We start from the raw sequence: 27,812 nt of genomic DNA, 5'->3' as shown, positions 1-27,812 counted from the left end.
CAAACATGCCTCTGCACAGATCTGCAGAGACTTAACATGCACACTGCTCTTACAGGACACACAGGGCTCTTAGAGTTTTAGCTCTAGCAATAGAGAATGGAAATTAAACTCTTGCCTATATTTTGGCTCAGTGACACTCATGTGTGAGCTTCCCCAGTTGAAGTTCATACAGCCAGTGCACAAACCTACACAAACCTACTTATATTACACGCACACACACTCAGGTGATTTACGGTCATGTCTTGTAAAGAGCAAGATATACCTTGAAAATAGAGCTTCATCTTATGGAAGCAGTTTTACCATGACAGCAGTGCAGCCATATGGATTTGAAAAACAGCTTTTCCTGTGCCTAGGTTCATACACCATCCAATATCAAACATCCACATTCTGCTGGGAGGTAGGTGCTACCCTGAAGCATAGTTCCCTGTGGGGGTAGCCCGAGCTAGGGCAATGTCTCCAGGATTAGGCAGGCTCATGGAACTAGGAATGTGTCTTTAAAATTGTTACATGCTTTTGCTTACCATCTGATATCATGCAAACTGAAAAGTAGCTTTCATTGCAAGCTGCTGTTTTCCAAGTACCATCCAGATCGAGGTAAACACAAGCATTGTTCTCCTTTGGCTCCCCTGCTGCCCATTTTGTGTACCTGGTTTTCCAGTTATTGGTCCATTTGTAATAGCCACCAGTCTGAAAACAAAAGAATTTGGCACTAGATTTTTTATTTATTTTTTTTTACATAAAAAGTTCTGTCACACAAATATAGTGTAAATACAATCATAGGTTTATTTGATTTTTTTGGAAAAAGAGCGCCATTTTTTTAAACACCATTCACTGTTCTAAGCAATGTCAGTGGGCAATTTGAGCTACACAAGAGCTACATATGAGCAGTGTTCAACACTGCATTGCTTTTGGGAAGGTTTTCTGAAATAACAAACTTCTACAATATGTCAAGAAAGTCAGATGAGGCCATCTTAAGTCATTTAGTAAATCCTACATCAAGAGAAGCAATTACAGAGAATTGTAGTCTCTGCTCTGCTTTATTTAAATTAAAATTGGAAGCTATTTGTGCATAAAGATTACTTGACATTAAACATTAAATAGTCAGCTTAAATCTTAAAATATCTCCCTAATACTCCCAGTAACTTCTATTAGTATAATAGCTCTAAGTATCCCCCTGTATAGCAGTTTGACTTTCAGGACAGCCAACAGTCACTTCATGACTGCTGCACTTTCTGACACAGTGAAGCCATGCAGAGTTCAGTTGTTCCACTGTTCTAAACTGGTTGTCCAGAGGACTATTAGAGCAGGAAAGTTCCCTGAGCACCTGCCCCTCCCATCCACCCAGCACATACCATGTTGCTATTAAGACCAATCCATACGGGTTTTCCATATTTCAGCATCTGGATCCACAAGAATGAATGGATGTAGGCATCTGAAATGCTGGCAAGTTCCGCAGATTTGTCTTGACAATATTTTCTGGCCTCTTCCCATTGCATTTCAGATGAAATGATTGAATAACTACTGTCACCATAACGAGTAAAGCCAGAGGCTGGATATGTTGTTGGTACCTCAGGCTGTGAGGGAACTATGGAGGAAAAACTGAATGGATGAATTCACAACATATTGCTCTTTTGTAACATGCAAGCTATAAAAATTGGTCAAAAGGTCCTAGTCAGTAAGTCAAAATCTTTTCTTAACTCATGAACAAAACAAAACAAAACTACAACAGAAACAAAATAAAAACAAACCAAATACCCGCCCCCCCAGCCCAAAAATAACTTTCAAGACATGGAGCAAATTTGTTAATGTAATAAGATGAGTGAAATCCTGGATGCCCTGAAGTAGAGTATACTTACTATAGACTTGACTGGTCCAGACTAAGGCTCCTAAATTGCATATTTCAAATTCTGTGCTTTTATTTATTTTACTAAATCTAAATATCTGAGTACATATTTATTTCTGATCACTGGTGGATAGGACTTAGGACAAGGCATTTAAGTCATTAACTGTTATAATCTGGAGTCTCAGCCTAAGACTTTTGAGACTTGATGTTAATTGGTCACTGCTTGTTGTTAACTCCAAATTGTTGGCCTGTCTGTGAGGGGTGCCTGAATGCTGCCTGCATGTTTGAGTCAGGCACTGTATATTTCCACCCTTGTGATGATAAATGTACTCAGAAGAGCTGAAACTGGGATCAAGAAAATTAAAAATGCCTCCATAAAACTATATATTTTCTGTGCAGGGAGGGGGTCTTCTTACAAGTATGTTAGCGTGCTGAGAGTGAAGAGGCTGCAGGAACTGGCTGAAGTGAGGGACCGGGCAATAATTTATACTTTAATAAAGCTGAGACAAAATTGTTTTGTTATCTGTGCTTTGCCTTCTCTACTCCTATTATATGCTCTGGTAGCTGGGATTTGTATAATTAAAATTCTACAGGAGAAGAGTCAAAATTCATTACTCATTTTGATGTAAATAAAAAATAACAATATTCTTCTACAATAAAGACACATCTAAGAATCTGTACATTTTGACCAATATATGGCATTCAGTAGAAATAATGACAGAGGATCTGCTCTTCTCAGATTTGTTCAAGAGAATGGGAAGATCACTGCAAGAACATGATTTATGCTGCACTTGGACAGGATGCCTAAACCTCTTATACTTCACTAAGAAAAAAACCAAACCAAAACAAAGCATTTTCATTTATTATTCTCTAGGATTATTCATGATTAGGTACAAAACCCCAATTAAGATAGTGGTTCCTTGTCAGCAATTTCTGTGGAACAAATTGTACTTTAAACATAGCACTGGCCTAGCACTGAGGGAGCTCTGAAAGCCTGATGTTCAGAATGAGCTCAAAGCTGGAAGAAATCACATCAGGTTATATAACCTGAGTATCTAACCAAGGTACTCTTTGTCTTTGGGAGACTGGGTGGAACAGAACTCACAGGAATTCATCTGGCACACGTAGCCTCTTTCGTTGTCACAGCTGTCATCTCTCCACTTCCCGTCTGACTTCAGGATGAACACACAATCTGTCTGCAGGGGAGGGAAGAGGCACAGCCATTAGGAAGGGCAATGAGGAGGGGATGAGCTGAAGCCCATCCTGTGCTGCTAGTGCAGGCCTGATGGCAGAGAGGAGAGGAGCTCATTGAACACCTGTGTTCACATTTCCTAGGTTTCTTCCAAGAAGCTTGACCTGGTATTTATTAGTGACCCCTTAAATTTGAACCAGGCTTCCACTGGTGCCAGTTAAGGTCTCAAAAAAGCCAATTAAAACCCATTTTTCCAGTTTTATTGAAAGCCCTATAGTGACTGTGTAAATGTCTGAGGTACCAATAATAAATCTTTTCAGTTCTGATTTACAGTTATGTAGATCTGCTTCAAAACATTTTTATCAATGAGAAAAACAATAAGAACTACTATTAAAAGCTCTAGTTTACACTAGTCTAACTGAAGCAGACTCTCTTGCAGAAAGCTGATGCTCTTTGCTGTTTTTTTATAGTCATTATCAAGTTACCATTATCAGATGCAACAAAACATTTTCTCTTTACTTCCTTATGTTTAATTGCTCCAGTATTTCCTTCATGACTCCCCTGATTCCAAGACTGGCCATGGCAGTCTTTTGGCATGTCATCCAAGTTTCTCCTTTATGCAGATTTAAATAAGTTTTAGACACCAGCAAGTTGACTGAGGGTATGTCTAGGGGTGACTGGACAGGGTAGATGTTTAAAATTTTGGGTGAATAACTGCCAATCATTTCCTCAGAAATTACCACCTTTGGAAAAGAGGCTGAACTCCAGCAGAGAAATAGTAATTTCACTGAAGATATCAATTTGTACCATCAGAAATGAATAAAGCAGTGTGGGAGCACATTAGCCAGGAGTGGAACAGATACGCAGACAAATTATTGTTGCACAAAATATCTTAATTTTGGTTTATCACACCAAAATATCATACTCTGTGATTGGTGTTGCAGCTTTAGCATTTGCATTAACGCAGTTTGGGGAGGAACTGATATAAGTTTCTCCAAGCTTCTTTTATAGAGCTGGTTTTTTGCAATAGTTCAGATGGAAGGCTTAAAATCCCTCTTCTAACAGAACTTTTGTCAAACATTTAGGTGTATTTGCAATCACTGTCGGATGATTTGCTAAACCCCATTGTGCTTACAAAAGGACTTGTTACAGCATCCTATTATTGCTACTGTAACTTTTCTTTTAGGAAAATCAACTAGCTGCCCAAGGTATACAGGTTACTTAAATTTCCTTTACCTCCAGAGCATCATCTGTCAATGTTCTAAACTCATAATAGTCAAAGTAGCTTTGTTGCTTTTCTGGTGCACCATTATCCCAGTTGGTGTAGGAAACAGTGCTTCCATCTGTCCAAAGAAATGTGGACTCTCTGTTGATATCATTCATCCCAATCCAAACATTAGTTGTGGCATACTTCAAATGATAGAAAAGGAAAGCTGGAGAGAAGCAAAGATTTCTCATTAAGCTTATCAGGTCTTGTCCAAAAGAGGGAAAATATGCAAGAGCCCAGAGTGGGGGACATAATAAAAGGATAACATTTTCAATGACACAGCCCATCTGACATTAATTAAATGTTTAGACAAGCATCCCTTTCCCACTGTGTATGCAAACATAGGATTTTAGAAAATCCTATTGCCAGTGAGAGATGGGAAATGCAGATTTCTGTCAGTATGAGACATCTGTGCAACCACCCTCAGAACACACTGGAAGTTTCATGCAAGTGAAGCAGCTGAAAGAGCTAGAAACAAACTTTATTTGTTATATGTAATCATTTTATCTATTGCCTTGCAGTCTGAAATTAAAATAAACCATGGACTCACATGGCTAATAAGCAGTTTTCATCAGGTAATCCCATATTTTATATTGGAGAGTACAGCTGTTTCTTTAGTGAGAGGTTGAGAGTTTTTTCTTTCAATAGAGCCCACGTACATACCTTGCACTTGTCCATTTGATATAGTAGCCAGGTTTCCTCCCAAACTGAAGCAAACGTCTCGTGCAGCATGCCATGTGAGATTTCTTGTTATATTGGAAGCAAATACTTTGAAACACTAGAAAAAAATCAAGCAATTTTTTCAAACTAGAAAAGACTGGAACTACTGTATGTCAATATTATCAATAAGCTCTAAGATGTACTTTTCCGCAGAAAAAGAAATCAGGGCTAGAATGAGTGACAGAGCTCAAGGGTGGAAATTCTGGATGTCTACCCTGGCATACACTTATCCCCCCTCGTTGCACAAGGTGTAATCTGGGGGTCTGGTATCAAATGAACTGATTGTAATGAGGTCGAGTACATAATCACTTTTCATGTTTTCATCTGCCTTCTTCCTGCAGTAATAGAGACATCATTTGAAACCAAGAAAATGTGGTTTTAGGTGACACAGCTGCAGGGAATAATCTCTACAGTGCTTTGTCCTCCTTCTGATGACTGTGGTTACAACTGTTCACTGTGCCAAAGGGTATGAAATATCCTTTGGCACACTGACCTAACATTCTGAGGATGCAATAGCAGCACAGTGTACATAAAGTAGACAAAATAGCCTTTGGTAGCTAGAGCTTCAACTCAGCTTGGTACAAACTCTTCTCTTACTGCAATGAGAACTCCCAGACTGTGGCGATTGCAAAGCTGTAATCAAAAAAATTTGTAGTTTGCCATCCTTTTTCTGAATTCAAAGCTTTGTAAACCCCTAAAGGCTGAAGGGATTGCTCAAATACATTTTTCTAAACCTTTCCACCTGTTTTACAAGACTGACCATTACAAGCTTGCATTTCTAAACAAAATAATGTACATGAAGAGAGGAGGAGAGGTTTTCTGAAACAGTAACTGTATTTTAAGCCCACAGAAACTATGTTCTCTGAAACATATTCAGCATACATCTACTTTTACTGTATTTCTCTGCAAAGTTAAATGTCTATAATCACCTCAAAAAAAGCTCAGCCATCTAGTCTGCACATTTTGACTAAGTAAGATTTACTCTTTTTTCATAAAAAATGTGATATTTTCAGGATTTTCTTCTCAGTTCCACTGCTTTACACAATTTATTAAAGACATTCATTGACATACCTTGCTGTTAAAAAAAATCCAACTTTCTGGACATCCTCCAGGAGTCAGTGGAGAAGGCAATGTTGAATTGATAGAACTGTTATGTTTTTCACAAACAAATTTATTGGCAGAGCCACAGTTAATGTCATTCCACAAGCCTGAAAAACAAAAAAAAGAATAAAAGAATCAAAATGTTATAGTATTTAATATTTAGTAATAATAATGTATCACTTTTTTTTTTTTTACAAGCACATTTTTGTCTATTTTGTATTTCAGGCTACAGCTTAATCTAAAGGTAAAGTAACCATGGGACATTCAAATAAGCTCCAATAGTAGCAGCACTGTAGCCCCTTGTAGTTATTTTGAGCTCCCTGACCCATCTGCTCCTAGTTCAGGGGTTCTCTCCACAGTGTCTGTCTCTGCTTATGAGTTTTTTTTGAGCTCTGGCGTCTTCATATTGCAAGTAGCAGGAGAAATACACCAGTAAGCAAATTTGTAAAGAAATTAGATCAGAAATGGATCAGATAATAAATACCATATCAATCTAATGGCACAATACAGTGTTCAAACATACTGCATGAATTCTTTGTAAAGCATAAATTGAGAGATCAACATGTGTCTACTAATTAGCCCATTAGTTAAGTTACAGAAGTAGACCCAAGAGGAAATAGACCTTTAGGATTTGCAAGAAATTTGCATTTCAGGGTACTCGTAAACATATCTTAGGACATTAGATGTATTTGTTTCTTTCCTCCTTGATGTGTACCTCCAACTCCCATTTCCTGTAGCTGCTATAAATGTTTTCTTAAGTACATGGTAGAGAAGATGGACTATTCAAACTTTTACTAAAAGAAGTAGTGAAAAGCCCTGTAAAAAGGTGCAATATCACTCTTACAAACCGAGAAAGAAACATCTGCTTTGAATTACTCATGATACTGAAATCTCCCCATTCTAAGGACATAGACTTCCGTGGCTGGTGGTCCTATGACTGGGAAAAGTTGTGTTGGTTTGTCACTGGAAAGAAAATGCAGAAAACAGCTACCAAAATTGTGTGACAGTTGGCAGCAGATGTTTGACAGCATCAGTTAGAATCCAAGCAGAGACAAATAAAATGTAATAGTTTTGTGTTGTCACTTACCATGTTTTGACTGCATTACTACACAATTTTCTTCATTATTTGCAAAGTTGGGTTCATTAGGAGCCCAGGCCACATAGGTTACTGGAGTTCCATCCATCCAGCTTAAAAATAAGATATAGATATAAACAAGTAGTTATTAATTAATTTATTTATTTGTGACATGGTAGTCCTAATGAACACCTCATGATTAAGAAGGTCTATGAGAATTCATGGAAACTGGCTACAATGGCAGATGCTGTTAGAGATTTCCCTTTCTTTACTTGGTTATTCTAATTTCAAAAAATTCTGTAAAATGTTTTTGGTTGCAAAGTAGAAAAAGAATACACCAAGCATATTTTCTGTTAATGGCCAGGATTTTCTGACAACATTTAGTAAAATAAATCAAAATCTGTTCGTTATAATACATGAGAAGGAAAAAAAAAGTTTATCTTAAGTTACTACAATAACTATAGTAATCCTAGCTATTATGCTTTTCACTCTGATTATTCCTGGTGTTTTATAGGTGAAAATAAGAATGAAATATTTTGATGTGGATTTTACCCTGCTCTATGTGGAGGGGGAGGGGGGAGTTGGTCTGTTTTTCTCTAAACTAAAGGACATTCTGTCAGCTTTAAAACCGTCCTTTCTAAAGTACAAAAGTTGAAATTTTTTCCTCAATGTTTATCTGTTTTTTACTTTAATATGTCACTACTGAAGAAGAGGTTGCCACCACATTTTAACCAGTATTTCAGAATTTAGATTAGCCTAAATTGGGAAAGGAATTCAGCTGTCTCATCTATATCTTGCTGCTGCTGATACAATTGATCTAAATAAAGGAGATTCTCACTGGATCCATGAAATGCTCCATGTCCCTAATTTGAGTCCTAAAATCAGGAGGTTAAAATCATCTACTGACTCAGTCACTACCAACTTGTCTCCCTACTCCTCTTCTGCCCATCTTAAGGTAAGTGATTTACATACATTCAACAGTGGCATTGAAATAGAAAGGTTAAATTCAAATCTCCTCTAACTTTTTCCAGGTCAACCTCAGAAGCGCATTTTTTCACCTCCCAGACACATCCTAACTAGCAGGTAGGAAGGTAGGCAGTGTATCATGCTCTTTGGTATCTCTTACTTTAGTTTTGACTTGATTTGTGTGTTGGTCTTTTCAGAATATTTGTTACTGTTTCTGTACTGTTAATTTCTGCTGACTTTTCTCCTGGAACAGGAGTCTGCAGAGACTGCTTTTCGTACTCTTTGTCTGTGTCTTCCTAACTCTGGAGAACCCTTCTGATATAGAGATAAAAACCATAAGAAAGCTAAACCTTATGATATAGGGCATGTTTGTGTGTATGTTTATAGGTATAAAATTCAGCACAATGAAGTATCACTCCAATTTATGGGGCAAATCTCTGGAAGAAACTTGAGAAAGTGCATATGGAGAGTAGAGATGCCAAGCTTTTCTTTGGCTAAGTGCTTACTCGAGGAAAAAAAATTCTTTTACCATTTATTTTTGGGAAAAATGATTGGAGTTTAGAATATTCTAGGACTATTCTATTTTGCTTTTTGCACAGTATGTGGAACAGCCTTCAGACCTTCAAGTGAACCTATTCAGTACCTCCATCTGCATAAAGTATTTGTTTCTATGTGTTAGAAGCTGCATTGATCGTCTTAACTTACCTGAGCTTTTTATCAAGGCTCACTCTTAGACCAATGAAATATCCTATTGTCTCTCCATCATAGCCTTCCTAAATCAGAAAGACACCATTTCAATTAGAAAAAATTAATCTTTGAAGCAAAACAAGCAGAAATTGATACACCATTGTTTAGGTCCACAGAGCAGCTACTAGTCCACAGCTGTAAAGCACCTGCTTGCAGTTAACCACAGCAACGGGTCTATGTGCCCAGGCACAGAAGTCAGGTTTTTCTCTGGGACATCAGAGACAAGAACTGCAGCACTGAAGGCCCTTAGGATGGAGTAGAAAAGAAGCAGATTTTGAGTCAGAAGCCAGTACTCCTTTTTTATTCTCCCTCAAAGACCAGCTACTTCCCAGGAGAGTTGATACCTTCCCGCATCACTCTTCCTGCCAACTGCATCAGCGCAGCTGGTGCAGAGCAGGAGAGGCCAGATCCCACGGGATCAAAGGGTGCATTTGGAGATATTTCATTAGTGAAAATGCTGATGGCTCTGCTTCTGAGACAATTCAGGTTTGACAAGCAGATAGTCAAAAGTGTTTCTACTTTAGGCTGTCTGTTTATCATGATTCTTACATTTTCTTTTAGAGCTCTATGTAGGAACCTTCTCTCACTGTTACTATTAACAACAGCGAGGTCTGCAGAATTCTTCCTGCAAAACTCTTGGGCTCTTTCCATGGGGACATGTTCATTGCTGATATAGTAGAGCTTATCTTCAAATATGACCCATCCATCTGCAGTGGTTTTATATTCTGGAAGATAAATAAGGAACCCTTAAATTCTGTATGTGTAGAACACAAAAGCTTTTTTTAGAATAACAATTTTAGGAAAAAAAATTATGAGTAATAAAAATACAAATATACAAAGGCCTACCATATGTGTCAATAGGTTCAGGTTTTAGTGACACTCCTGAAAAAGAAGAAAAGAGAAGGCGTGATGCATCTCTATAGACTGTGTAATGATGTAGCTTGTGACTGACTGCAAGAAGAGTGAGGAACAGAGCAGGATTTGCCACTGACTAGCAAGCAGGCTTAGCTAAACAGTTCAGCTTCACATTGCTCAATATGCAAGGTGGTCTACTTCAACTTGGTATCATAACCTGTGCTTCACATCAGCAAAGCCATAGCTTTGGCTGAATCACATTCCTGCAACAGAGCAAGGCAAAGGAAAATTGCTCTTTCAGCATGTAAGTCACAGTAGATTTATCTCAAACATTTTAAACTGTGGCATACAGCTCCTTTACTGATCCATCAGTAGATACTCCATATTTCACCTGGGGGTATTTTCATCAAGAGGGAGAAAATTTCCACTAGATTTATTTTAGCTCTATCAAAAAAACTGTCTGAGTAACATTCATAAGCAAAAGGAAATAATACTTTATGTACTTGTATATATATATATATATATATATATATATATAAATAAAGATATACACACCTATACTGTGAGTTATTTCTGGTTGGGAAAGAAAAAGAAATAGCACTTCTGTGAACCATTGCTTTTCCAAAAGCTGTTGAATCCTGAATAATTCTACTGAAGAACCTGAGGTGCCAACAAATCTGACAAAGATATACTTGAATTTTAGTTTCACCTGTGTTAGTATAAAAACCAGTATTGTAAGGACTACAATACAAGCCCTTACAACTCCTTACCCCCAACACTACAAAAGTAAAAGTGAAAGTTTCTTAATATTAAAAAATTCTGTAATCTTGCAAAAATATGGATTCTTTATACACTGTAATTTATATTAAAAAAACCCATCAATTCATTCTTATCATCCATAATTGAAAAATCTCAGCCTATAATATGTTACTTAATGCTCTTGACCTCCATTTGGAAAAAGTAGTTCTTCAAAATTTTGTCTCTTTCTCCGGTAACTTTGGAAGCAACTACTTATTAAAGCTTTTTAATCTTCTTGCCAAAAGAGAAGAAGAAATCTACCTTGTTTTATTTGGCAAACCCAGTAATGCAGTACTTGACAGACATCATGAGACCACAGATTAGAATATCTCGCAGAATGGAATGAGCCACAAAACTTGTGTCGTCCTGAATTCCTTGGACTATCACCCCAGTCTGTGTACCTAACCTATAGAAGAAATCAACTGTGTTAGTCTTTTCATCTGTTTTGGTAGCTGTACCTTCCACTGGAAAATGGAAACTAACTGCTTTTGTCTCAAAGATTCAGGCATTAGCCAAAAAGAGCTGGAAATGCAGGGAAAGTGTAAGGATTCTAGGGTGGGCCAATGATGTCAGTGTTCAGACATGGCTGCCTTGCCATGGAGGGCTTTTCCTCTTGTTTGTGCCCTGAGCCATAGACACAGGCAGAAGAGAAACAGGCAAGGGAACTGTTTCTAATGAACTTTGCCTAGTTGTGAACTTTGCCCACGTATCACTCATGCTAATCATGTGCAGACAGGGTGCTTTTCACTCCACATCTGACCTGGTTCAAAATGACATTGTCCGACATCTGCCTGGTGGCACTGACCATGCTGTGCATCAACTCAGCGTTACCTTTTCCCTTGCCTGTGGTTAATGAGGATGGGAGTATGACTTTTAGGAGGGAAGTGGTGTTCTACAAATCTGGAGGAGTTATCTCTGAAGAAACTGACGTCCAAATGGGAAGGGAGAGCCGTGTGATGCAACCTACTTATTATTGCCAAGAATTCTTGATAACGTCCCTTTCTGAAACTTTTATGGAAAGTAATGTAAACAGGATAAGATAAAAGGTCCTTGTTTGTATTAAAAAAATAAAAAAGAATAGGGAGCAGTAATAAATGGAGGGTAATAAAGAGTAGAATCCTGCAGGAATGTTTTTCACAGCTGTAGATAATTGCATGTGCTCAAGGGATGACTGTATAAATTTCCAGAAATAAAAAAATTAAAATTACAGATATGAGTTCTAGTTCTAAAATACCCTGAGCCATCATTTACTGGGGGATTCAGGAGTACACTAGGAAACATGCTTGCTCTCTGATTAGCTCTTTAGACACTTATGGCTACTACCAGGGACAGGATACATGATACATGTATAATGAATATTTATGTTTTGACCTTAGGTGTAAATATTATCTTCTTGGAAAAGAAAATAAATTGGAGTATTACACAGAAACCTACAGATTCTGATGAGATACAGATAATTTCTATGTATTAAAATGTTTAGCTTTGATATTAGTCATGACAATACAGATTAGCAGCTACATGAATGTTTGTAGGACTAGTGTTTTCTTTAATGAGGATGACAGCAAAAATCCAAAAAGCATATGTACAAATCCCAAAGTGTCTTATGCAAACAAATATGGTGAAAAATTAAGACACTCACAGGAGAGCCATCACTCCAGGCAAATCCTTCATCTGGATTCAAGGAAAATATACCGAGCCAAACTGCTTCAAATGTACAGCGAGCGGCTCTAAAAGAAATGACAGGACAGAGCAGTGTGTAAGCATCAACACAATAAAAACCATAAATACATTGTTGAACTTTCTAGAGCACGTTGTAAAAGCAGTGAAGTTTCAAATTTCCCTATTACCTTTCACGAGGTGCATACACAGGTTTTTCATAGAAATGTGTAATATTTCTGTGGTTCAGTGTCAATAGCTTAGTTTATCGGACTTATTAATAGTATTGATCATTTCCCTAATGTACTGTTTACTTAGGAAAAACTTTCTCAGATTCAAAAAGTGGTTTCAGCACTGACCACTGCAAGGTAGATACATATCTATTTCAACAGTAGATACATTGGTCATATTTTCTACCCTTGTAGAAATACCACTAATTTCATGTGTTTCCAAACTGTATCTAGCAATCATAATGGTGGAGGTTTTTTAAAATTTTTGTCGACACAAATCACTCTTATTTTCCATGAAAAGGTTAAAACAGTACTGAATAGAAAAATTTTAAAGTATCCCAGATCTTCTGGCTTTTGAGGAATCCATACATTTCAGAAATAATTTAATAATAGATCATATGAAAAGTCCTTAAATCTGGTAAGATAAACACACATCAAATACCAACCTTATTGCTTGGGTTAGTAAAGGTATCTCCTCCTTAGTGTTAATGGTGACCAGATCCCCTCCTATTTGTCTGCAAAAATCTCGAGCTTCAAACCATGATTTCTTTCTAATTTTTGATTGGCAAAAACACTATGGAAAAATTAATTATATATGTTACAACAATAAAAGAATTATAGTCTTGCTTAAACATAAATGAGGTTTCATATGAGCTAGAGTTGCCTACCTTCTTAGCAAAAAAAAAAAAAAAAAAGAAAAAAAAAAAGAATTGCTAGGAGGGATAAAGGAATACAACTCCTCAGCTCCCTTTAATTTGTTTTAACTGGAGGAAGGCCCAAGCCAACTTTTATATGAAGAGAAAGAAGAGTAGCAGTGGTGGAGAGGAAAAATGGTCTGGAAGGAGTCTGAAGATTCAGGCAAAAGAACGACCTGGTGGTGATTTACAACTCTCACTTTATATTTGCAGTATGATGTCTAACTAGTTTAAGAGACAACAAACACATATTTGACCAAAGTTAAAATTATGATTTTGGGATGAAGGAGCCCAAATAAATAACATTCCAGATGAATTTGAAAGAAATGGAAAAAAAAAAAAAAAAGAAAGTGGACTCAGTTCAATAAAACGATAAAAAATATTAACATCTTATGCTTAGCACATTTCAACTTAGCATGACCCCAAATCACTGTTCCCACATTGCACTTATTTCTTGTTCAATCTCCTTTTTTATGCCTGCTCAGATATAGCTGACTATACTTCAAACACAAGTTATCTGTAGCTTTGCATCAGAAACTCTCAAGTAAATGTCCTTCATAAACACTGATTTAATTAACCTTTCCTGTGACTTTTTATCCTTTATTTTTTGTGGAGTAATGTGCTGATTTTAGCAAAGTCCAGCCTCAGGCATTGAGCTGCTGGAGGCTGCACTTCACTGTTTCTCTGTTTGTTCCCTGAACTGCCACACGTGTCAGGCAAATACCACATCTTTGCACAACAGACCTAAAGAGCAGCACCAACTAACTAGCTTTGTTGCTTCTGTTTAATACAGAATTTTGACATTTTCCTTTTAATAATTTTAATATGGAGTTGTTTCCTGGGGTTTTTTGGGGTTTTTTTCTCTTTTATTTTCTTTATATCTTTCTGGGGCCTTGATATTTATGTTCCTCTTCTTCCATTTCCTGCTCCAGTTCCTTCAACCCCTGAAGCACAAACTTCCTCATTTTCTTTCCTGTGCCCTTCTCCCCTCCCTTCCCTTCCCTCCCTTCAATTTTATCTTTCTTCCTTAGTTTCTTCCCTCTCATGGATAATTTCCTGAGAAGAATTTTGGGGGTTTTGTGTTTTGCTCTATTCCAATCTCAGATATTGCAAAATGAAAATGTCAGTTCTTTTTTTTTTTCCCCAACCAAGATGCTTCTTTCAAAGATTTAGTCACTTACTTTAAAACAGGAACTTCTATGATTGTTTGATACCCAACCTTCAGGGCATGTGGGGACCAGAGCAGTAGCTGGAATAGGTGGAACTGTTGCACCCTTTGCCCACTGCTTGCAAATATATTTTTGCTTTGTCTCACAGTCGAGAACATCCCATAATCCAGCTGCAGTCCCAGTTCTCATGGCAACACATCCTGGATTATTTCCTTTATGAGAAAAACAAAACAAAACAAATACGTTGGATATTTTCTAAAGTGTGAATTATTTAATTCTTTGTCAAAATCTTTGAGCAGCAGCCATTCACCCTTTGCCATGCAACAACGTTTGAAAAGCAGATTTATATTTCGTGTGGTTTTCATAGGCAGAGTAGTATTTTCTGTTTGAGGAGGTCATGATGAATACAGAATACTACTTTTTTTTTTCCATTTTGAATATCCTGCATAATTAATTCTTTGGGTAGAAAATAGAGTGAGAGTTTATACAGTGAAATCTTGTGTTTTCAAGTGGGAATTTTATTTCTATTTATGTTAAGCCTGTTTTACATGAGATATCATTACCTTGGTCATGAGTGGTTTTCACACAGATTGCAGAAACCCCACTGGTGAGGGCAGCATGCAACCCTAGACAGCTTCAGGATGAAACTTATCCTGTGATGTTTGCTGTAATTTTAGACTGTTGTCTCAGAGGGAAACAGAACTGCCTGCATCAGACAAGATACAGTCAAATGCACAAAATGGGCTTATTCAATGTCTTACTTGTGCTCTTTCTTAATTTTCTAAGTATATTTAACATTTTATTTGGGGTTGTTTTGTTTTGTTTTGTTTTGTTTTCATTTTTGTTGGGCACAGACCTGATGTTTTAGTGGGCCCGTCTACCATGGTTCCAGGAGCTGAAATGAAATTCAGCTACAAATCCATCATTTTATGGCAGTCCAAGACACATGTTTATTCCTAAGAGCATCCTTTACCCACATCAAAGTCCACCTACTGTTTTACTGATCATGCTCAGTTACTTATTCTCCTGATACCATCCTGAGTTCTCTCACAGGCACATTTTTGCTATGAGAAATAATTTACTCTCATCAGCCAATCTTGTCACCTCACTATTGCGTATCTACCAGATGGTCTGCAAATACATTGAACAGGATGGGCACAGGACATTATGGGGGTTCTATCATTGAACACACTTCCCCAGTAGAAAATAGCCCCTATAAAAATCTACCTTCCAGTCAGTGCCTTTTGATCAATATTTTTATTCATGTAAGAGCTTTTCTGTGTTAGGTCAAATTATGTGAACAGCTTTTGGTAATTGAGATAGAACAACACTTATTAGACTTCTCTCATTCATATGCTTTCACCTACTGTGTGGAGCTCTGGGAGATCTGTAAGTATGAACTCCCTTTCCAGAAGTGATTTTATGTATCTTTCCCACTATATCTCCTTCATTACAGATTCAGCTAATTGATTAATTAATTACTAATGACTCATTCATCTGTATTTCCCCATAACTCCTTGCAACCATTTTAAAAGTTAGCACCAAATTTGTCTTTTTGCCAAGCTTAGATGTCAAAGCAGCTTTAGCAGGAAGTTATACATTAAAGAGAAGGGCTTATTTCATGTAATCTTAACAGTTCCTGGACACTTTTGCAGCCATGCTTAGTCCTGACTTCATGCCATCAATTTCCTCCATGAAATATTTTCTTGATGTTTCAGCTTGAAATAGACTCTCCAAAGATACCCTCACAAAGAAAATCTCCAGGACACAAAAGTCTATTTTCTTCTCAGTGAACACAAAATCAAGGAAACAGATTTTTCTTTACTGTTCCAGCCTGATTGCTGAGGAATGCGTTTGGTTTGCGAGCTGCAGTGCCAACTAGAGACTGAGCTCTGAGTGGTGGGACCCAAGCAAAGGGCTGGGAATTGGCGCTGACCCTTGACACAGGAAAGGTGTCACCGGTGGTCCTGCAAGGTGACCAGACATCCAAAGACTCAGCAGGGGCCAAGGACCCCAGACATTACTGCATTTAGACTGTAAGGGTAAAAAAGACCAGGGTTCCCTTTCTTCATGGACCCTCCTTGGAGGCACCCAGCTCAAGCTGGGTTATTTTATTCTTGCACCATGACTGAATTATTTTAGGGATCAAAAAAACTGGGGAAACCTGGGTTCAAGCTGTTAAGGAAACCTTGTCTGACTGTGTGAGTGTGGGGGGTGTAGCTGGGGAGGTCCCAGCTCAGGTGGTGTGAGTGTAACTCCAGAGTGTCACTTGGATGGCCAGAGGGAAGATTCCTAAACATGACCTCTGAGTGCTTCCTTCATACTCTGATCAACTTCTGACAGCATAGGCTCCCTGGCAAACTTTCTTCTTATGGCATTTGCTAAGGTTTTCTTAGTCTTTGTCTTTCATAATGTTTTATTGATTTTATTTTATATTTTATAACCTCACTGAAGGTTTTCAAGGAAGTGTTCAGACAAGTGATCACTAAGAGGAGCACAGTATATCCCACGGAGAACAGATTTCCTCGTGGCATAATGAAATCTTGTTTTCAATATGAGCCCATGAATGCAGTTTTCTTAGTATCACATATAAAAATAATAATGGCACAGTGATTTTTGATACTTTGAGTTTGGAATTCTAACTTAAAATCCATATTACAGTTGCTCTGTTTCAAACTCTTCTCCCAGGCTAGAGTTTTCACTAGAGGGACAAGTGTGGAATAGTCTTAGGACTCATTTTTAACTCCTTTTATCTCTTTTATCTCTTTTTAACTCTTTTTATCTCTTTTATCTGTGAAGACAGGCCAAAAGTTAATCTTACGGCTAAATATATCAGATGTCCTAATATAAGACTGCAGTTTAAAATTTTCCCTTTGAAATTAGAATATGGGATTTGAAAGCTGCAAGTAGTTGTGGAATATACCAAAAGTTTAAAACATAAAATTCAGAGGACATTGCCCATGCAGCCTAGATAGGGACCACAGTCTCAGAGAACACCCATCACTGCTGATCACAGCACCTACCAGGCATTCCTGCATCCCAAAACGTGAAGGAGACAGCTTCGCCACTGACCCAGCTGAAAGTGCCTCCATCCTGCACATCAGAGAGGCCAAGCCAGAAATATTTCTCAGGCCTCAGCCCAACAAGGCTAGTCAGAAAGGCTTGTTCATACCTGTAAAAGACATCATAAAGGTGCAATAAAGTTGTTTACCCAGATCCTACTAGTCCAATGTGATAATGGAATTTTTTCTCCTGTTCCTTGATTCAGACTGGGGGAGGAGACCTTACATAGGATTCAGATTCTATATAAACAACTAAAAAAAGCAAGACTTTTTTGTTATTCAGATAGAGACTTCATCTGTTACTTAACCATTTTGCTGTTTGGTGTTGTGTTAGCTTTTCTAAGAATATTTCATAAGATACAATCTTTAGCTATTTAATAGCAAAGAAAATGTCATTATCATACCTACTTTCAACTGTGGCTAAGTAACCTTCTTCTCTTTCACAAGTGGTGTTTGCTTCTGAAAATGTTGCTGGAACATGTCCAATAAAATAGCAGTAGGTCCCATATCGTCTCCAGTCCTGTAACATGGTTTTAGCATTTTCTTACAAATGTTAAATAATTGTGATATCATGTATTAATTTAAAAATTAATGAAGCACAACAATCACTAATATTAAGAATTCAAAACTTTTTGCAGTGAAATTACAGACCCCTCCTAAGCAGTTTCTGTAAATGGTTTTCTAAAGTTTAGGGTAACTGAGAGAGAGGGAGAAACTTCATCATAAATAAACAAAAAAAATAACCTTCCATGTAAATAATACAAATAATTCAAATAATTTTAATTGATTCTCAGACAATGTACCTATTTAATCTGAGAAACTGACATTCCATTCTCACATACTTACTTTTTTGCAACCTGCAGCAGTAATTTCTTTTTCTCCAGCTATTTGTGATGTAGCTTTTCTTTTACAAATGTATCCAGCCTTCCTGTCACAGATATGGTCTGCCCAATAGCCATTCTGTGTCAAAAAAAGTCAAAAATAAAAAGAAGATAAAGATGAATAATCTAAAAAAGATAAATTAAGTCTTTCTTTATAATGAAAACTATTTGTGTTTTCTTTCTCCTTTTATCTTTAAATGAATTTCTTTTCCTTATCCAATTTTCCTACATGATATCAAAACCAAATCTGCTCACATTCAGTGAAATAGTAGACTGGGCTATAGCTGTATAGCCACAGCTGGATGTGATAAGAAGGGAGGAGGGTGCATAGAGCTGCTCCCTGACCTGCTGTGCTGGGTCCTGCACAGGAGTTGTGCTATGGGATGGCAAAGAGGAGCTAGCAGGAATCAGAGAACCCCATATACCATCATTACCACCAGAGGAAAGGGGAAAATACACTCAAAATGCCTTCAGAGATCAGTTTTGTAGCCCTGATAGTTTCATTTGTCACTTTCAGGTGTACTTAAAAGAGAAAATTCCATCAGTGATGCAGACCTCTTTTAAAGGTCCCATCCAATTTCATTCTCAATCTCATTCAATTCTATCCCTGCATCTCTTTTTCTGGCCTTAGCCATTTGCTGAAATAACAGAGCATGTTATTCTTTCATTAAGTAGTTAGTTTTGGAAGTACAATATGTAATGAGTAATGTCACCTGGCCCTTGATCAGGACACAGTCTTCTGGCCTGTTGTTTGTAGTGGATGGCTGTCCCAGGTGCCATTTGGTGTATGTCACCGGGGTACCATCACTCCACTCAAAATACATTTGAACCTTACGGTCATTCAGCCCAATCCACAGCTTGTCTGTTGGCTCTAAAGTTGGAAACAGAGATAAGACTATTTTTGGCACTCCATCCTTTTCACAGCACCAACCATTAAGCTTTGTACAAAGAATTCCTTTCACAAGTTTATGAAGTATAAAATTATTTAGTAAGTTTTATGATAATTTTATAAGCTAATATTTTCATATAGATATTAAAATAAAGACTGTACATTTTGGAAAATTAGGCTGTAAGGAAATGCTTGCACTGGATGGAAAGATTTTGTTCTTCCTCATAACAGTGGGTGTGGATTACCAGCTGAATGCTGATGGGAGAATAGAACTCTGAATAGTTACTTTTCAATTCTGTTGCACTGGTCAAATTTTAAAATACTGATTTTATGTAACTTGGAGCATGAATGTTTTAAACTTCTTTCAACAAAATGTAAAAAACAGAGAAAGCCCCTAAGGCAAATCCCCAAGACCTGCATGAATTATTTTGACAATAAATAAAATCAGAGTTTTGACAACATCCATAATTTAGCAGGTACTATCAATTCAGCTGTCTTGTTTTCCATGCAGGCAAAGGCAAGGAGACCCCCTGGGAACACTCACTGTACCCAAGTTGAGACACGATAAAACTGTGCTCCTCAAGGCTTTGGATGCTGGCCAAGTGACTCCCTTCCATCTGACAAGAGGTGGAAGCTTCTTCCCATCCTTTGCTGTCCCTGAAGACCTTATAGCAGTGATCCACATAGGGCACCCATCCATCTGGGCAAGTAACAGGCTCAGGGTCACCTAGGAACACGTACCAAGGCTTTAGAGGAATTCAATTGCCATGCAAGAGACATGGCACTGCAAATATCTCCACTTCATCTGTGCAAAAGTTCTAAACTAATAATTTTCTTTTGAAATTCTCATCATAAGGAAATGATGAACACAAAATGTAGTAGACATAAATGTGATTCTCTAAACCAGGCCATTATTAGCTTGGAGAAGGAAAGCTTTTTAATACAAATATTATCTAATACAAATTCTAAGTTTAGTCAAATGTCTGCAACAAATATATTAATTTTATAATATAGTAATCAAATGTATTAGTTTTGTAATTTATTAACTGTATCAGCTGCTGTAACACCTAGTACTGATTTGTCAAACAGGAGAAATCAGACATTATCTGCAGCTAACGTATAAGGTTTATGAATTTTTCAAGGATTAAGTGTATTGATAGAGTATAAGCCATCATGACAAATTTTTATAGCTACATAAATTCATAGGGTCACACCAACAGGGAAATCTTCATTCACTTAAAACATCTTTTCTCACTTCAATGTGTCAATCTTCCATTGTCTCCATTTTCCACCACCTCTGCAGTGAACTCTGAACTTACTTATCTGGATGCTGTTTGACCACAAGTCATGGAGAACGACTTAGAACCATGCTAAGTTATGCATCTTTCTTTCTTGGGCTCATATTGTCTAATGAACCTCTTCTGAAATAATTTTTGGGTTGTTCTCCCTTTTGATGGCCAGCAGTGTGTGTACTTAAAGGAGACCTGGCCACTGAAACACAGACAGGAGGGACCAGTTGGACATTCTCTGCTTTTATCTGTTTCAGTCTGTGTGATGTGGAACTGGAGATGAGACTAGAAAGGTTGCAATCATTGTAAAAAGCAAACCTGAGAAACAAGAAATATTTCTAATAAAATTGTTCTGTTCATCTTTGTCAATATGTTGAGTGATTCAGATAACAGTTTCTACTTTAATTATCAGTATGTATCAACATACCTGAAGGAACCAAAGTAAAGTTCTTTTTCTTGCAAATATAACCAAGTTTCTGATCACATTCCCAATTTTGCCATTTAGCTTTTGTTTCAGGATTCAAAACAGCACAGAGTTTTTCAGAGTCTGGAGACGGGCTTCCTTTGGTAAAAGTAGAAATAAAGGAAAAAAATGAACTTTTCTGAAAGAAAAACAGAGCTCTAAGGTCTAAAATGAGCAGGAGAGACCACTCCTGGATGAAATGATGGAGTCTTTCCCAGTTTTGGCAAGAGTTAAGCTATGTCTCCAGTAGTGGAAATGTCTGTATGTAATGTAGTGTGTGAGTTAGGTAGGTGGATACAAACTTGTAAACTCAACTTCAGCTACTATTCAAGAAATGGAAGACTGAATATTTTTGGGACAGGCAGTGTTGCTTTCACAGCTAAAATATTTTTGCAATACATTGAAGGTTTCTGTCTAAAATTGCCATAGAAAAAAAGATTTTGCTTAAGCTAAAGCAAGAAAAGCTAAAATACTTATCTCATGGCATATCTATCTGATAATAAAATTTACAGCAGTATTTGAGGTATGTATATTTTATTTTTGGAAATATAAAATCATGCAAATTCACACCTACCTGGAGCCCAGTTTAAGTACTGGAAAGGGCTGCCTCCAATCCACTCCCATCCACTACTTAAGTCCAGTCTGTTGAGTCCAATCCACAGGGCAGAATCCGTACCTTCTGTTAATTCTAAGTTACAAAAATAAGATAAATTTTTTATAAATCTCTTTTTTATTAGCAATGGTCACTAACAATGTGTATAGGAAGACTTGCAATTCTTAAATATCTAACTGCAAATATCTGTAGATACTACGGTACCTAATAAATTGAAATATGCCAAAGTTTGAATACTGTAAAAAGGCAAACAAACAGAAACTCCCTGTTTTATTTTATCAACTAATGCAAAATGGACAGAGATTATATCCACAGAGTATATCCAAAGCAAAATTGTTTCTGCAGAATAGGCTAAATTCTGCACATTTAAGTAGAATTATTGGTAGAGTATAAATATAAACAATAATAATATATCTGTTAGAAATTAAATTAATCCTTAAAACCAACAATAAATATTTCTTCCATATCATTTCTTCATCTATATGTGGATAAGTAAAACTACAATTTTATATCTATAAATAACTGATATTTTTCACTTTGACAAGTGAATGACAAAAAAAGCTGTCAAAACTGCACTTGAAACAAAATACATCTTTCTTTTGGCATAATTTTTTTTCTTTCTTTTCAATTTTTTTTGAAGTTTCCTTTTCACCAAAAGTAAGACTTTAATTTCCTTTTCAGGATTTTTTCTTCCATCAAAAAAAGAGGAAAAAATTACATGTATATATATCTATCTATATATATATAAAACATATAAATTATATATTAATATTTATATTATATTTAAAACATATAAATATATGTTTTAATATAAAATAAGATTTCTAAATATGAAGTCAAACTGTTACACTTGCAGGATGCTGGTTTACTTTGAATTCTATGTAAATTTGGCAGCAATTTTGATATGAACTTGCAGATTCTAAAAGGTTTTGTTTTCTTGCTCACACATATTTAGGTCCAAAGAAAATGGCCAAAATCGTACTTAATGATCATAAATAATCCTTATCTATTATGATGGCCGGAACAGATTCAGAATGTAACCCAGGGTTTGCTTTACTGCCTTACCTTTAAGGTATGTTTGTTCATGAATGTCTGTGATACTCAGTAATTCTGCATTTTGCTGCTGACAGCTCTTCCTGGCTTGATGCCATGTGAGAGCTGAGTCAGGATTTACTTGGTAGTGAACATTTGTTGACAGATCTGTAGTCCATGTGCTGTCTTTATCTGTGGAAAGAATAATAACAACAGAGTAACATAGTAAGTTCCCAGCAGAAAACTGACTTGCAGGTTCTCATTCTGTGTGAGGCAGGTTCTCATTCATCTCCTTAAATTTCACCTGGAGCTGCTCTTTCAAGATCACTGTAAATCTTATGAGCAGATGGGGAAGGACAAAATTAAGGCTGGTGAGCTGACAGGTAAAGCTGGCCTACACTGCCTCCTGTTCCATGAAGTGAGACAAGTCAGGAATTACCACAAGGAAAGTGATCGCAGGAAAATGCAATGCATAGACTGAATGGCAGAAGTCCCAGGTGAAAATTTTGAAAAGATGTGCAACATTTCCTTCTCTTTCTGGACAGCAGCTCTCACTGAGTGCTGTAAGAACTAGCTCTAGACCTGAATTTAGCATCAAAAAGGTTCTTAGATGAATCCCATCCCCTTTCAAAGAGCCTCTGTATGTGCCTGTCACACAGCAATGTTGTGAGCAGCACCATGCTCCTCCTCTGATTAGAAGATCTCCACGTGCTCAATCAAGCACAATATAAAATTGTATCTGGTACTTGATCATTCCCAAAAGTCAGTATGAAGACAAATTTTTAAAAAATAACTGAAGGTTGGGACTAGCTTTCAAAAACTGAAAATTATTCAATGACTCTGTGTCACACACCTTCAGGGCTCAATGTGTTAGGAATCTTTGCAGGAACCTGGAAAGCATCGTTGACTAGGGATGTGTGCCACACTGAAGGTCCACTTTAAATCAAGTGGAGTAAAGGGGTGTTCTAATAAAATGAGGTGATGCTGAACAGGAGCCATGGGATAAAATACAGAGGAAAGATGAGATGTGTCGGGTGGAAATTTCAACATCATGAATGCGAAGCTCCCCAGGCCACACAGGGAGATAGAGGGGGAAGTGACCGCAGAAACACAAGAAAGTTGTTGAAATTGCAGAGAAATTCCAGGCAGATGTCAAAGGGGTGGAAAGGCTGCTTCCTGGGCAATATGACAGGGCTTAAAAGTATGGATAAAAGGACACATTCCACTTCAGCAAAAAAATATATTCACATGAGAATCATGCAGATTGAAACATTAACTTCAACATCAATCTTCCTACAGTGCTCATTTTTGTGCCCACATCCATCACAACGGGAGTTCTCAGAGAAGGGTTGTACAACAGTGACAGCACACTTGCTGGGAAACAGGAAGGAGTTCAGAATTATTGTGCTGCTCAGCAACACCCCCACAGTTAGTGGGAACTGAATGCTGATTTTCTCTTCAATCACTGACTTCACATCTTTGTGCACCATGTTATTTCCTCGCATAGTGAGCTGCAGCATGTGGCAATGCATCATAGACTAAAATACATTCTTGTAAGTTATGAGTTGTTATTATACAGATAATCACATTCTGCTCACGCTGGTTTGCCAGTGGCACACTGAGGGGAACTGGGAGGGAGCAGGTGCCTTACCCCTGGATGGGCAAAAGCCGTATCGCTGGTCCGTGTCATAGTCGGCGGTGGTTGCGCACCAGAGCCAGCCGTCGGTGCGACCCGCGGCCGTGCACTCCGCCCACCACTGCTGCTGGTACATGAAAGGGAAGACACACGGGGCCCCAAAAGCATTTCCCAGCAGTGTGAAGGTCTCTGAGAAGAAAAAATGATAACATGAATATGAAAAGTAACAAATTAATGTAAACCAGGGAAAAATCAAGGTCTGTGGCAGAATTGCATCTCAAAGTGCTTTCCATGGCTCCTGTCCCATGACCATAAAAAATAGTGTTTTAGCACTTTTTCAGACTTCAGCTGCTGACATATGTTTTAGAGCAGTGCTATTCTGATGAGAAGTAATATATCATAGATGAGGTCTATAATTAAATTTCTGACCAAGATGCTTTTACAATCTTAATAAAGCTCCAGAGCTCTAGCCTAAGTTACTTCTATTTCAAACAATTGATTCCTGGGAAAAAAAGTAAACATATATTAGACTATCTCTTTGGTTTTATTCCAGTGACCATTTAATTGTCTCATACAGTGAAGCAGCTTCCCACATGCAAAGCTAAGAGTTCAGTGTTCAAACATCCTGTGAGATGGCTTTTAGAGCATTCATTCTGGATGTGGGAAAGCCATTCAGAACAATCAGACTTCAGCTAGTCAAAAAAGGTAATTGCACTGGTGACTATAATTATTCCATAAGCATCCTCATATGCTGACTCAAAAATGCCATGCTTCCTACACCTAAATCAGGACTTGCAGACCTCACCCATATTGTGCTTCCTTCACAGGGATGTGAATTTCATATCCCTGTGACTGTCTAAGAAACTTAACAGTGTTTACATGCTTTGTTGATAATGCAGTGACACAGTATGGTGAGCAATAATGACTTTAAAGGATACTTACATATAGTATGAGAGTAAGTATTTATATACATATTCATTAATAATATGTATTTATAGAATATATAAAGAGTACATGTATTACTCATAGTACTTGAAACACTAATGCACTATAAATATAGACTAAAAAAGCATGTGTGTATAACAAATGCTTGGAAATAAATATAACATTAAATTCAAGGTTAAGTACCTCAGTGTATGGATTTTCTAGAACTCTTGTGGTCACTGAAGGAGTCAGAACAGTCAGGGACAAAGATCCTAAACACTCTAACACTAATAAAGGAATTAATGCAAAGGATTAAAGAATCAATTTTCTGTACCTTCATATCCCTGGGAACATAAAACATCTGTGGCTCCATAGATATTCCATTTATTCTTTGCACTCAGTTCCTTTTTTAACAAAACATTATCATGCTCTTCGTTGCCAGCACTGAAAAATAAATCCTCTCCTTGGATTGTAAGAAGGCTTTCATTTCTGCATTCCCACCATTGGAGCTCACTTTTTTGATTACAGGGATACAGGGTGACCATGGCCTGATCCTTCTTCAATGGCACCCCCAGGCATAATTTCAGTTTCACACTCATAAGCTGATGATCTGTGATCCACCTGAATTTTTGTGATTCATTGTCTTGGTTGCAAGTGGCAGTTCTAACTGACTGTGCAATAGATGCCTCAAGACAGAGCCTGTTGACTTTATTATACAGCAAAAATGTTTTAATGTCTGTAAAACAAAACAACACATAGTTAATATAGAATATATGTGGATATGTGATATGATTTTGCTTCCCATTCCCACGAACAAGAAGTCATTGCATTCATGTCAGATAAAAACATTTTATTTTTTAACAGGGTCCAGAGCAACATTGATTCTACAGATTAAAAATAAAGAAGACAATAAAAAATGTATGTCATGATTATAGGTCACCATACAATGGATCAGTGGTGGGCAGCAGCAGCAGCTGAGCTGAGCAGAGCTTCTTGGATAATTTTACATCAGTGAATTCCCTGAACCACACCTCTACTGCCATTACCTTCTTCCTTCCAGCCTATCCTCAGGTGCATTGTCCTGTAGACTTCTGACCCCTATGAACTTTTCTCACCCTTCCAGATCTTACAGGTCTCTTAGTGAGTACACAGCCATCTTTTCTGAGCCCTCTCCCAAATCCAGCTTTCCTTTCATTTTTATCATATAAATATGAGTGAACCAGTCTGGGCTTCTCAGGGTCACTCTGGTCTCCTCAGCCTTGCTGACTACAAGATCTTCCATCCCTTACCACGAGCTATTGTCTATAAAACTAGAAATTACTTTGGGAAGCCAATCTGAGAAAGCAGCAAGGACTGGGGAGTAGTAGCATCTGACACTTGCTAGTGTGTAAAAGCTGGTGGCAGTTAGAAGGTGCATCTGCACCAGAAACTGGGTCCCTAGCTCTCCAGGCAATTTATCTGATCATGCCTGAAGTGTTGGCTCCAAGATAAGGTAGAAGTAGGGGAGCTAATTTCAATCCTGCAATGAGTTTATCAGCAGCAGTTGTGAACCGTGCCTATGAATTTGCTCTGCTGCCTTGTCTTGTATTTTGTGACCCATCTGGTTGTATTTCCTGCCAAAGCTTGTGAGATTTCTAACTAGTTTTGGTCCCTGTTACGTGTCCTAAGCAGTAGGTATCACATTTTATAAAAATGTATTTAAGAGGTTAAAGACATTTCCTTAATAAGCTTGCAAAAAATTAAATTCATGTAATTGATAATATACTGTGCACTGAAAATAATTATTCTGGCCTGCAGGGAGACCATGGTGATTAAAAAAATACCATATACTCTGAGACAATGTGTGATAATCCTCCAGAGTTAGAAAGGTGAAAGAATTTAACCTTAAACATTCAGGTCTGCTGAAGCCACCTGTTTAGTATCTACAAGAAAAGTGCAGCTAAAAGGATAACAGTAGTGTTGTACACTGCAATTCCACAAGAGATTTCCTACACCAAATCCAATTTTGTTAAAAAAAATTCTTCCATCAACTTTATCAATGTCAGTAAATTCAATGAGTCTGTTCAAAACAGTGAATAAAACCCCCTTTACAGCCCTCATCTGTGAATATCTTAATGTTCTACCAATACTTCCACATTTCACCACTCCTGGAGATTTTTCCTGCCTGATTTTGAAAACCATTACCCAGACACCAACAGCTCAAAAAGCAGAGCACAGAAGTAAAGGATTAAATAATTTTTTTAAAAGGCATTTAAACATATATCATTATTTTCTTAGGTCTGATCTTCTGGGTTTATTGAAATGATAGTGCCACTATATATAAATAAAGCCTCTGGTTCCTTCTCTAACCATTTCTTTTTATTCTGTGAGATCATTCCCCTGCCTCTTGCCTGCCATTAAGAGGTTCCCCATCCCCAAACTAATAATGTACACATTGGCAGCACCACAGAGCCACAATCACCCAGAAATGCCAGAGGAGTGGAAGCACTTTCATGAGAACCTTCACAGGAAGCAAGCAGGAGGCACTTACCCGCCAGCTGCAAAGAACTGTGAACAAGAGAGAGAACAAGCAAGAACCCAGAGAACATAATTGCAAATGCTGTTGCCTTTTCTTCCCTTCAGCAAAACCTGGATGGTGAGAGTTGCTGGTGATAAAGTCCTGCTGAAAGAGAGGATAGCAGCCGGTCCTCCTCAGTTTTGCAGGCTGGA

At 37.5% G+C, this 27,812-nt stretch overlaps 1 protein-coding gene across 2 annotated transcripts in view; it reads right to left on the bottom strand.

Annotated features, from left to right (window-relative positions):
* Positions 1-27,812, bottom strand: part of LOC102105848 (macrophage mannose receptor 1-like) — a 33,021-nt gene extending 5,209 nt beyond the window's left edge. For both annotated transcript variants that reach the window (XM_005519115.3, XM_014248457.2), the window contains exons 1-25: positions 27,634-27,812; positions 25,438-25,839; positions 24,195-24,368; positions 22,577-22,735; positions 21,473-21,586; positions 20,863-20,997; positions 19,691-19,873; positions 18,971-19,128; positions 18,223-18,336; positions 17,781-17,896; positions 17,338-17,486; positions 14,327-14,526; positions 12,897-13,024; positions 12,204-12,291; positions 10,826-10,970; positions 9,758-9,793; positions 9,461-9,636; positions 8,870-8,937; positions 7,211-7,311; positions 6,094-6,230; positions 4,966-5,080; positions 4,272-4,468; positions 2,949-3,039; positions 1,353-1,585; positions 522-687 (exon numbers count right to left, since the gene is read on the bottom strand). In XM_005519115.3, coding sequence (XP_005519172.3) covers positions 522-687; positions 1,353-1,585; positions 2,949-3,039; positions 4,272-4,468; positions 4,966-5,080; positions 6,094-6,230; positions 7,211-7,311; positions 8,870-8,937; positions 9,461-9,636; positions 9,758-9,793; positions 10,826-10,970; positions 12,204-12,291; positions 12,897-13,024; positions 14,327-14,526; positions 17,338-17,486; positions 17,781-17,896; positions 18,223-18,336; positions 18,971-19,128; positions 19,691-19,873; positions 20,863-20,997; positions 21,473-21,586; positions 22,577-22,735; positions 24,195-24,368; positions 25,438-25,839; positions 27,634-27,691 — 3,643 coding nt within the window. In that variant the 5' untranslated portion in view covers positions 27,692-27,812. The remainder of the gene's footprint in view (positions 1-521; positions 688-1,352; positions 1,586-2,948; positions 3,040-4,271; positions 4,469-4,965; positions 5,081-6,093; positions 6,231-7,210; positions 7,312-8,869; positions 8,938-9,460; positions 9,637-9,757; positions 9,794-10,825; positions 10,971-12,203; positions 12,292-12,896; positions 13,025-14,326; positions 14,527-17,337; positions 17,487-17,780; positions 17,897-18,222; positions 18,337-18,970; positions 19,129-19,690; positions 19,874-20,862; positions 20,998-21,472; positions 21,587-22,576; positions 22,736-24,194; positions 24,369-25,437; positions 25,840-27,633) is intronic.

The sequence above is a fragment of the Pseudopodoces humilis genome, chromosome 1, assembly GCF_049639895.1.
Source record: "Pseudopodoces humilis isolate 2021_Gansu_Grassland_sample_001 chromosome 1, ASM4963989v1, whole genome shotgun sequence".
Taxonomy (NCBI): Eukaryota; Metazoa; Chordata; class Aves; order Passeriformes; family Paridae; genus Pseudopodoces; species Pseudopodoces humilis.
Note: the sequence above shows the minus strand (reverse complement) of the source record. Positions and strands in the feature narration are given on the sequence as shown.